The sequence below is a fragment of the Terrapene carolina genome, unplaced genomic scaffold (assembly GCF_002925995.2).
Source record: "Terrapene carolina triunguis isolate 2854851 unplaced genomic scaffold, T_m_triunguis-2.0 Scaffold96, whole genome shotgun sequence".
Taxonomy (NCBI): domain Eukaryota; kingdom Metazoa; phylum Chordata; order Testudines; family Emydidae; genus Terrapene; species Terrapene triunguis.
The window spans coordinates 55,925,198-55,937,496 of record NW_020664447.1 but is presented as its reverse complement, the minus strand read 5'-3'; the positions used below and the strand labels follow the sequence as shown (position 1 = coordinate 55,937,496).

General features: G+C 41.7%; 1 protein-coding gene across 1 annotated transcript; it reads left to right on the top strand.

Annotated features, from left to right (window-relative positions):
- Window positions 1-3,608: 3,608 nt before the first annotated feature.
- On the top strand, window positions 3,609-12,046 carry SPTSSA (serine palmitoyltransferase small subunit A). The gene is made up of 2 exons (XM_024196019.3): window positions 3,609-3,772; window positions 11,010-12,046. The coding sequence occupies exons 1-2, from the start codon at window positions 3,670-3,672 to the stop codon at window positions 11,111-11,113; spliced, it is 207 nt and encodes a 68-aa protein (XP_024051787.1). The 5' UTR covers window positions 3,609-3,669; the 3' UTR covers window positions 11,114-12,046.
- The last annotated feature ends 253 nt before the right edge of the window (window positions 12,047-12,299 follow it).

Sequence of the window (12,299 nt, the reverse complement as noted above, 5' to 3'; positions counted from 1 at the left end):
GATCTGCACCCCACCATTACCACCCATAATAGGACAAATTGTTGCAAAACCTTCACCATATACTGACAGATGTGTTGGCATTTTTTTGTAGACACCCAGTTGATAGAACTAGGATGTCCTGCCTCCCTTAGGCAGGATAGCCTATAGAACTAGTGTACGGTTATCCATGGTGTACATGCCACATATGAAGTTCAGGTATGAGATCATCTGCTAAAATTACTGGATGGGGCTGATGTTACTGAAGGGTATACTAATCCCTAGGTATGTAACCCAGGTGGCAGGTGTTCTCAGTACTGTCAGACAAGCAGCGAAATATCACTGGAGTAAGGCCACTATCCCGGAAGGAACACACACTGACTTAAGAATATGTCTGCTCGGGTGTATCAGGAGTGTTAACTGGTTTGGGTTAGGAATCACAAAAGGAAAAGGAGCTTGAGTGCTAAGTTGTTACAGGAAGTACAGTAACTCCTCACTTAAAGTTGTCCCGGTTAACGTTGTTTCGATGTTAAGTTGCTGATCAATTAGTGAACATGCTTGTTTAAAGTTGTGAAATGCTTCCTTCTAACGTTGTTTGGCAGCCGCCTGTTTTGTCCACTGCTTGCAGGAAGAGCAGCCCGTTGCAGCTAGCTGGTGGGTGGTTGGAACCAGGGTGGACCAGCAGCCCCCATATCAGCTCCCTCATCAGCTCCCCACTGCCCTAAGTTCTCTGTGCAGCAGCTGCCTGCAGTTCAGCTGTGTCCCTCCCCCCACTGCCATGTGCTGCTCCTGCCCTCTGCCTTGGAGCTGCTCCCAGAAACTCCCGCTTGCTGTAGGGGGGGAGGGGGAAGAGGTGTCTCCCCCTCCCCCCTGCTCCTGCACACGCTTACCCCATCTTCCATAGAGCGGGGGGGGGGGGGGGCCCCCAGGGGGGGGGCTGCGGGGGAGGGGGGGAGTGGGGGGGGGGGGGGGGGGGGGGAAGGGGCGGGGCCGGGGTCCCGTGGAGTGTCCTCCTTTTTTAAAATTAAAATATAGTAACCCTAAATGTTGACAAAGTGGAGTTGATAATGGATGTAGTTGACAGAGTGCTCATTAGGCCACACGGTGTGAGGGCCTTAGGACCTAGCAAATGAATCACCTTAAAATGCTTGTCTGAGTTGTGGTGCACCATAGTGCTACCAAGGACTGTATCAGAACAAAGGTTGGTACCACAACACTACAGTAAATCCACTGGGGATAGGCGCAATGGTTACTACTGTCCAAATAATTTCACTGGTTCTTCAGCTTTGACTGTATGAAGAGGGAGCTGTGACAGATAGGACAATTTCCTGCAGGATCCTTGATAAACTTTATTGAATTAAATTTAACTTTGGAGTCCATTGTATTAAATTAATGGTTTATGTATTATTGTGGGCTGGAATTGTATGTAACCTCTCTTTAGGGGGAGATGTGAGGTGAACCCAGGGAAGTGTTGTGACTTCAGAGGACTGTATGGAGAACATAAGAATGGCCATAGTGGGTTAGACCAATGGTCCATCTAGCCTGGTATATTGTCTTCTGACAGCGGCCAGTGCCAGATGCTTCAGAGGAAGCGAACAGAACACGACAATTTATTGAGTGATGCACCCGGTGGTTCATTGCTAGCTTCTAGCAGTCAGAGGCTTAGGGAACCCAGAGCATGGGGTTCTGTCTCTGACCATCTTGGCTAATAGCCATTGATGGACCAATCTTTCATGAACTTATCTAATATTTAACTGAACAATTTGCCAGATAAGAATGGACCTTTGGGACAAACACTGTCAAGTGAAAGCAGCAAAGAGTCCTGTGGCACCTTATAGACTAACAGACGTATTGGAGCATGAGCTTTCGTGGGTGAATACCCACTTCTTCGGATACTACCCCTTTGATACTGTCAAGTGGTTTCCCTGAGGAATCTCTAGGGGGAGGTGAATGCAAATTTCTCATCTCCAGTTATGCAAAATCCCAGCCTTTTGAAGCTAAGCCCTGAAGATCATTGTCTGCTGATTACTTGATAACCAAATATGTAGCATACATAAAAGGCAATGAAATTAAAATATGCAATTAGAAGTATAAACAATTCAGTAGAAAAATCAACATTTATGTATGGAAAAAATGAAGTAATAGAAGAGTCAAGTGTGAATTTCAGTGTTTGCAGGGTGAGGAATTACTTACAAAAATAAGGATTTTTAATAAGTTTTCAATTACAAAGGGAGTGGGGAATCATTATACTGGAAGTCCAAAACGGTATTGAATGTTATAGGAATGTACAACTGTTTCAAATATATGGATTCTTTGGGAGAGGTAACAGCATAAATATGATGCTAATGTGCTCTAAAGGCTCAGAAACAAAAAGGAAAATTAAAAGAACCCCAAAGGTATGTATGTATATGTTTATTTATTTTAATTTCATAACTTTTGGGTGTATATCTCATGATTTTTGAATACTGGTGGTTGTCAATCTATCTTGGGGTTGTATACCTATATTTAGTAAAAATTACAGAAGAAATTTGCTTTTGAAAAGGATTTCATGAAAGATATTATAGTGCCCTTAGGGTCAGATTTTTAAAGATATTTAGGCAACTAGTGGGATTTTCAAAAGCATCTAGGCGCTTTTAAACTTTAAAAATCTGGCCTGTGGTGAATATTTGGGAACTAAGTTGTACACACAAGTGGTGACATATGAAAATGCACTGAGGGGCAAAATAACAGTTGCCAAAGACAATCCCCATTGAAGGCTCAAAGAAAACTGTTTTGACATCAAACCAGACTTGTCAGCCTTGAAGTCATGTGATCCCAGAGAATAAACTTTTACATAAAATATGAAAAAAAAAAAATAGAACTAAAACCTAATATCCAGTACTAACAGGAGCTGTAGCAGAATTACTGTGAGATGTGATTGCAGAAACTACTAGCAACTATTAATATTTCCAATATTGCTATTAAGATATCTATTAACTAGCATGACATTCATCTGCACAGTGTTAACAAAGGTAAATGAAGTGCTAAGAGTAACAAAAATATAATTTCAAAAAGTAAATAAAGGAGTGAAACTCCATTTAACAGTGGATTGCAAGAAAAATGCAGTCCAGTCCAGGCTATCCGAATAAAAGGCAAGCCAAATATGTTTCCTGCTATGAGTTGTTACAGGGACATATAAAATGATAAGCGATTCTTTTAAACGTTGATAATTATCATTTTTGGACAGGAGGGCGTATGTAAAATATTTCACTGAATCAATCAAGTGCCCTTTAGCAGCTCAATAGGTGGCACCAGATACATTAGGGCGCACCGCACTGTACCCTTAAGGGCACAGCCCTGGGAAGCAGGTGGTGAGATGCGGGAGTGGGGCGCATCCGCCTCCAACACCACTTTTCTTTTGCAGCCACTGCAGATGGCTCAGCTCACCTGGGTAACTGTCAGCCCCGCCCCTCTTCCCCCTCCGGCCCCCGCAACCCCGTCACCAGCAGGGCGCACGTGGTCACCACAAGAGAGGGCAGAGTCCGGGCAGCGGCGTCGGCAGGTGTTACTGAGCATGCTCAGTCCTCAAGCGCATGCTCCCTACCAACAGAGCAGAGGCGGGGCGGGGCTCAGTGCAGGGCGTTCCCCGCGCGGTCAGGCCTGGCTCAGTCAGTTTGCGGGGGCCGCGCACGCCGCACGCAGACAGGTCCGGCGATGGCGCTGGGCTCGGCCTGGGGGCGGGTGTCGTGGCTCTATTACCAGTACCTGCTGGTCACCGCGCTCTACATGCTGGAGCCCTGGGAGCGGACGGTCTTCAGTATCCTCCCGCGGCAGGGCCGGGCCGGGCCGGGCAGGGCGGGAGGGATGCAGAGGCCGCGGGGCCGGGTTCTGTTAATTAAGTGGCCGCCGGCGACGCGTGCCGGAGGCTGGTGCGCGGGGCCGGTGCGGGGGAGGCCACAGCCAGCCTTGGGGAAGTGGGAGGTTGGGGGCTGGAGCACGTGGCTGGACTCGAAGGGGGGCGGGGAGGGCTGGAGTTCATGGCCGAGCTTGGAGAAGTGGAAGGTAGGGGCCGGGGCAGCGGTGGATTGTCCAGGGCTGTCGCCCCGCTTGCGGCATGAGGGAGGGGGCTGGACCCTCGTGCGCTGCTCTGCTCCCCAAGCCCTTCTAACTCCTTCGAGTGCATCTCTGCCCGCCCTGTGGTGTGGACTGTGTGGGATGTGGTTCAGGCTCAGCCGAGCTGCGAGAGGTGCTTTTGGAGGGGAGGTCTGACCTTTGTCCTGAGCAAGCTGCCCTGCTATCCCTTCAGCCCCTGTTCTGAAGGATGCGCTTATGATTAAGGCACTAGACTGGGACTTGGGAGATCTAGGTTCGATTCTTGGCGTTTCCAGACTTTGAGAATGTCTTTGAGCACTTCTCTGATCATGGGTGCTTAATGTGCCCCTTCCTATCTGTAAAATGGGCCCAATAACACTTTACTGGTAGGCATATGGTGTATGCATTTAATTGATGCTTGGGAGGTGCTCAGCCCTTGTTTACATTGAGGGTTGTTAGCTATCCCAGTGTAGCTATGTTGGTGGTTTAAAAACCCAAGGTTCAATTCTAACTGGCTATATGACTATTTAGATAAAATAACACTGATATATTATTTAATGACTTAGATATTGGCATAGAAAGTACGCTTATTAAGTTTGCGGATGATACCAAACTGGGAGGGATTGCAACTGCTTTGGAGGACAGGGTCATAATTCAAAATGATCTGGACAAATTGGAGAAATGGTCTGAGTTAAACAGGATGAAGTTTAACAAAGACAAATGCAAAGTGCTCCACTTAGGAAGGAAAAATCAGTTTCACACATACAGAATGGGAAGAGACTGTCTAGGAAGGAGTACGGCAGAAAGGGATCTAGGGGTTATAGTGGACCACAAGCTAAATATGAGTCAACAGTGTGATGCTGTTGCAAAAAAAGCAAACATGATTCTGGGATGTATTAACAGGTGTGTTGTGAGCAAGACACGAGAAGTCATTCTTCCGCTCTACTCTGCTCTGGTTAGGCCTCAGCTGGAGTATTGTGTCCAGTTCTGGGCACCGCATTTCAAAAAAGATGTGGAGGAATTGGAAAGGGTCCAGAGAAGAGCAACAAGAATGATTAAAGGTCTTGAGAACATGACCTATGAAGGAAGGCTGAAAGAATTGGGTTTGTTTAGTTTGGAAAAGAGAAGACTGAGAGGGGACATGATAGCAGTTTTCAGGTATCTAAAAGGGTGTCATAAGGAGGAGGGAGAAAACTTGTTCACCTTAGCCTCTGAGGATAGAACAAGAAGCAATGGGCTTAAACTGCAGCAAGGGAGGTCTAGGTTGGACATTAGGAAAAAGTTCCTAACTGTCAGGGTGGTTAAACACTGGAATAAATTGCCTAGGGAGGTTGTGGAATCTCCATCTCTGGAGATATTTAAGAGTAGGTTAGATAAATGTCTATCAGGGATGGTCTAGACAGTATTTGGTCCTGCCATGCGGGCAGGGGACTGGACTCGATGACCTCTCGAGGTCCCTTCCAGTCCTTGAATCTATGAATATAGTAGCAGTCTATAGCTACATTGGCCTTGGTGGGGGGTCAGTGTTGCAAAGTGTATAATGTGGCACTATTTCCTAGTTCCACAGGTTAAGTTTATTGTGTGAACAAAGAAGAAACCCTTTCACCCATGTGTGAGGAATCTGTTAATCCACTCACTCCTTGCTTGTTAAATCACATTCAGATTCACAATCTGTATTGTTACAACAAACTATAACAAGTGTTGCCAATGTTTAAGAGAGAGCAACACAGATTATCTTTCAGAACAGTAAGGTACCAAGTATCCCTTCTGGCCATTTAGCAATGTAGTTAATTTCTGAGTCAGAGGCAGGTTGTTGTGCCTTGATGCAATTTCTCCTTTCACTTTCCTTCCCTAGAATTATGCAATTTTTTCTCTGTTAACTTGAAGAATTGTTTCCATTAGTCAGAAATACCTTTAGTGCACGCCTTCATACTTTGCACATTGGAAAGGAAAATGTGTATTTCATATAACAAGTAATTTATGTATGTTGCATAGTCATGCAACTCTAGGTTTCCATTTTGGTTTGCCTCCCTGTGTCTCTTTCTAATTGGTGTTTACTGAACCTGTAGTTGGTGAATTTGCTTGTTTTATGTATTTCACTATAATAGTCTTCTAACAGGACCCTCTGTTGCTTTTTACAGATTCAGACCAGGACCCTCTGTTTCTAACATGAAGGTTCAGTTGTAGAGACCTGTATCTAGATTCTAGATTATTGTGGGTTTTTGAGCAGCTTTTTCTAGAGGGTAATATAATGTCTCTTTCTATTCTGAATGCGATGGTTGCTTCATCCTTTGTTAAAACGGTACCTCAGTACTTCGTATTTGCAGCCACTGTCTGATGGATGACCTTTTAAAAGTACCTCCAAGGAGTACTGAGAGAGGTGAGGAGATAAACTAATCTAACCGGTAACAAACAGGATATGGTGATAGTAATAATAAGGGTGCCTTTATAGGGGTGGTGGTCAGTTGTAAAGAAAATATCTGCCATTAGTAAAAGTAGGGACTGTTGTTTGCCCAAGTTACAGGTGCATAATCATGTAGATTTTTTTTCTATGTAAAGCTCCAAAATGGAGAGCATATAAAATAGAAATGCATGAACATGGGATGGACTTGATAGCTATGTTCTCATACATCCACATTGTATATGTTTAATTACTTTCCCTTTTTTCCTCTCAGTGGAGGTATCCTATTCCTTAGCAATGGTACCTGGCTCTATTTATGCCAGGTCTAGTGTCAGTGAAGAAAGATCTTTGTTTTCTATGCTTCATGAGCATTCTATTTTGTCAGAGTAGTTAGGCTTGAACATTGATATAAAGAGGTCAGCTAAGCAATCTTCTGATTTTGGCAAAACATATAAGTAACTTAAGGGTGTGTGTACAGTTGTCTCTTCATATTTTGTTGACAAATTCAAACAACTTTTGTTCCTGTAAGTTATAGCGTTATAGCTTAAAATTAATTTGACATGTATAACTTTCAGGTTACTTATTGTATTGAAGTAATTGCTATGTATGCTAAATTGCAATTGCTGGTAACTTTTAATTATTTTTACAATGACTAAGTTTGCTGGCAAGTGTGAACAGGATGTAATGTGTTAAGCATTTTGAGAAGTATGAACTCTACATTTGAATACAAAGATGTCTTTAAAAGACAAAAGCCATTTAGGGTCCTTTGATTGAGAACATTATTTTGGTCTTCATGCCTATTCGGTCCTTGAAGAACTCCCTGCTGAGTCCTTCAGTGAGTTTGCTGATTGTGGTAGATACCACTAGATACTGAACTGATACTAATAACTTACGTCATGTAAGCCACTGAACAGCTGTTAGATGGCTATTAACATTGATCTGGTTTGAATTTAAACCAGCATCTCTTTAAGGCTTTGAAGTTCATACTGAGTTAAAGTCCAAGATTTGCTAAAATGACCTTGACCAGCGCTAAATATAGTATTGCTGGTCTAAGGGAATCAGTCACTTTTATAAAGGCTTTATCTGGGTATCACTGTCTATCATGCAACCAGTATTGTCTTATTGTTTCTGTTTACTCCCCTGTTTCTGTGTGTTCTTATACTTAGAATGTAAGCTCTCTGTTATGTGTCTGTACAGTGCCTAGCACAATGCAATATGAATACTCCTATTTTGTGAACCACTATGTTTATTAGAATACTCTTAGCTACTTGAAAGCTGGGAATGTCAGATTTCCATTGGATGTTAGTATATACTATTATCATCTTGAAACTTGGTCATCTTTTTAAAAAAAAAAAAAAAAAAAAAAAAAGTTAAAAGTAGTTTCAGGTAGTACACCTGCTCCTGAGTCCCTTTGCCTATTTTATTTATATATGTTTTAAAATATTGCTGTCATGTGTGTGGCTTTTTTTTAGGGCTGTCAAGCAATTTAAAAAAATCGCACGAATAAAAAATAATAAATAAAAGCATATGTTAATTTCAATGCTTAAACTGTAGTCTCAATAAACAGTGTATTGCCTTATCCCCTTTAAAAAAATTCCATGTGCTTCTTATAAGCATAACACGGAGGAAACTAACTCTAAAGGGGAAACAGTGAAACTGACTACATATGAAGTTCTGTAAAATGCATAAAATAATCTAACTGAAAAACTAAACTTTTTGGTTGTTGTAATCTTGGGTATCATTTAGGGGGTGTCGGAGGGTAATAGACAGAAGTGTGCTCGTTTCAGTGATGGTAACATCCTGATCACCATATAGCCATTTTTTCTCAATATAAGTTCAAATCTGATTCTAGGATCTAGTTTGTCGATACTAGGATCTACTGCTGAAAACAGTTGAGCAACTAATTCCCACTTGTCTCTCCTTGTGGATGAAAATAGCTCAACTTTAGAGAGGATTGCTACAGGAAGCATGGCTGGAGCACTTGCCACTAGCACTGGCAATGACGGGCCATTATCCTAGGGTAGAAGGCCTTAGATTATTTATTTTTATTTTGGTAGTACCTAGGAGCCCCTGTCACGGATGGGACACTATTGTGCTAGGCACTGTACAAACACAGAACAAAAGATGGCCCAACGAGCTTACAGTCCAAGTAGATCTAGTATCGGTGTTGTATATTATCTGATAGTCACAACCCTGGGATTCCAAGCTAAGCACTCATGTCAAAGTTTAGAGATTTATGAGGTGACCCTCCCCTAGTGCTTTTAAATTGCAATATTTCATGACTTGCCATGACTAAAAAATACTCTAGTTAATGAGTACAACTTCTATGTTTGTTCTCTAACAGGTATGCCAAACAGTCATATAGCCTTTGTTGTTAAATATACACAGTTTAGACCTCATTTTTGGAGGTGCTGATGAGCACTTGCAGCTCCTGTTGAAGCTGTGGTAACTGGATACTTCTGCCAGGCCCTTTAATACCTAATGCTCTGTTTATAGTGCTGTCTTTTTATTAGGCTTATTAAACTTAATTTTAAAGTTATGGTTTGAGGAAATTGCAGGTAGTCTGATTTGAAAAGGGTTTGTAAAAAAATTTAAATTTATTTGTGTGTCCCCAGAAACGTTCAGGTTTGAGTCAATCTAATCTCCAATGACTACAATCCCATTGCATTTCTGTAGGCTGGGCTTGGGTTTCCTGGAACTGGACATAGGACTAGTGATAGCAAATACAGGTAATGTGTCTTATGTGAATTTTCCAAGTGATCACTGCTCATATTTGAAATAAGCTAGTGAAACTATAGCCTGAAAATGGTTGTTTATGGATTGCCAGATACTACAAAAAAGTTTTCAGAGAGCTGCAGCCACTTCCAATAAAATGTTAATGAATGGTTTACAAACACAGCTTGAATTAAAACAAAGGCTGTGCTTTGAGGTATTATGATTTGAGTGAAACATCTAGATCGGTTCTACTGATAAGATATTGATCAGCTGTCTAAGGAAATTAATACTAATACCATAGTTCCTTCTATTGAAGTGCTCTTGAAAAATAAATTGAGCCTCACAACCCTTTCCCCCCCCCACCCCCCAAAGGATCAGTAATGCTCATATTTATTAACAAACCTGGCAATACAAATTAAGTCAATATACACCTCTACCCCGATATAACGCGACCCGATATAACATGAATTCGGATATAACGTGGTAAAGCAGTGCTCGGGGAGGGGGGCGGGGCTGTGCACTCCAGTGGATCAAAGCAAGTTCAATATAACGCGGTAAGATTTTTTTGGCTACTGAGGACAGCGTTATATCGAGGTAGAGGTGTATTTGAACACAGAAATAAAGAACACTAAGGCCTGGTCCACACTAACCCCCCACTTTGAACTAAGGTACGCAAATTCAGCTACGTTAATAACGTAGCTGAATTCGAAGTACCTTAGTTTGAACTTACCGTGGGTCCAGACGCGGCAGGCAGGCTCCCCCGTCGATGCCGCGTACTCCTCTCACTGAGCTGGAGTACCGGCGTCGACGGCGAGCACTTCCGGGATCGATCCCAGAAGATGGATTGCTTACGGCCGGACCAGGAAGTAAGTGTAGACCTGCCTTAATTGAACAGACTCTTCATTTTTCAGTTATAATATTCCAAAGAGCCTATTAAAGTCATCTTTCAAGACTGCAGTTTGGTTTGATTTTGTTTTTGGAGGGTTCGGGGGGGGAGAGGGGAGAACAAGATTCAACACTCCAAAATGGGTCAGTGGTGGTTTTTGTAGCAATGCATATTTCAGGTCTTGGGGCAGGAGAGACATGTGTCATTAGAGTTCCCATGAGAGCAGCTCTTTACAAGCCCAACTTGGTCTTTTGTCAATGTCTCCTTTTAGAGTTGTGACCTGCCCAAAGCCTACAGGCAGCTGGGAATGGAACCCAGGTCTCGTGACTCCGTTTTATACCAACGACCATTCTCCCTCCAGTAATGTGTACACACAAATTAAGGTTTAGTTTATTTGGGCCACTCTGTTCCAAGAGAATCCTTGAGATCAGCATCGAAAGACTAGTTTCTTCAAATATATATATTGTGTGTGTGTGTGTGTGTGTGTGTGTGTGTGTGTGTGTATATATATATATATATATATATAATGAGAGAGAGATTTTTAAAGATATCTATGAATTAGCATAAATATATTGCTCTTGCTGACAGGGTAAAACTCAGAACCTGCAGAAGTTGTTGGCTTTTAGGGAATCTGGTTATTTCCCATTAATGTGTTTCTCCTCCTCATCTCTTCTCCCCACCCCCCCAAAAAAGGACTTTGTTTTTATGTCCAAAATATGTGGCAATAAAATAGGGAATCTGGAAGGCATTCTCATAATATAGTTGGTCATTATTACCAGTCTTCTAGTTTTCACATTTACAGTGGATTTCTTCCTACAGCTGTTATACATGAATACAGTTGAGCATATACAATTTAGAATTATACAAGTTTTATAATAGTTTTGAAGGCTAGTGTTAAAACATTCTTGTTCTGTGATTTAATAGAATTCCAAACTGCAGCTTTCCTTAGCTATTGCTCAGATTCTATGCTGGTTTCTATTGTTGGAATGGCGCTGTACACTGGCTATGTGTTCATGCCTCAGCACATCATGGCGATATTACACTACTTTGAAATTGTGCAGTGATGAAGAAAGTATATTCAAGAAGTAATAGTGATTCAAGATTCATCTTGCAAAGAAGATCCAACCGCCTAGTTTTAACGAGACTTCTACAGATGTCAGAACAAGAAACACACAACTATGACTCTGAAGACTAGGAAACCAGATGTGTAGAGCAGGGACACAACATGCCTCGTATGTTGTGTTCATTCACTTTAATTTTACAAGATGCCCTTGTATAGTAGTTTTGCCTATTTTAACATTGTTTGTACTTTGATACCAGTATTTTCTTAACTTTGTGAAAAGTAGTTTGTAAACATCAACTCAGGTGTACTGTCTGCTGTTCAGACTTTGTCCAACAAAATATTTGTGCATAACTATATTTGGCTTTAGCAACAAAAAAGTCTTCTGTATTCCAGCTTATGGAGGAAGGGGGTGGATGAGACCAAGTTAACACTTCATTCGTTATGTTTGGGATAAGACTATAGATGCAGTCTTTCCAAAGTTGGAGCAAAAGGACTAATGGACTTATATTCTTTCATGAACTGCATCTAGGCCCTCAAGATTTTGTGATAATTTAATGTTCTAACTTCTAACTAAACTGTACTTGTACATAATGCTTGTCTTCCAAGGATTATGTTTCTGTGCAGATGGAGAGGAGTTTTTTTTCCTGTGCTCATTGTCAGCAGTGTAATTGTCTACTTTTAAACTGCTTTATTGCAGTTAGTGTTCCAAACGCATTTGAACATATTCTTGTTACAAATGACCAAAACATAGGATTCTAAGTGGACTTAAGTTAAAACTACAACAATAAGAAGCTGAATACTTGGCTGAAGTCCTATCTTTGTTCTTAACTTTTTTCAGATTTGTATTCTGAAATGTAAGATGGCAACAACCTGACTTTCTAAGGTGGAGGATATATTTTTAGTTTTTAAAAATAAAAACTAAAAGCAGAATTGATGCAAAACTCTTTTCCTTTATTTTTAGACGTTAATGTTTTATGCATTCCGCTCAAAACTGACACAGGTGATGGGGCAAGGGAATGATGTTAACCAAAGAATCTGACTTCTTGACCCAGTAAAAATAGGTACTGTGGGCCAAATTATGTCCTAAGATATGCAGCTGCTGTTGATGCTAATGGAAGTTGCACAGGTAGTTCATAATGCATTATGCCTAATTAATGCACAGCAGTTGGACAATATGCAACATGACG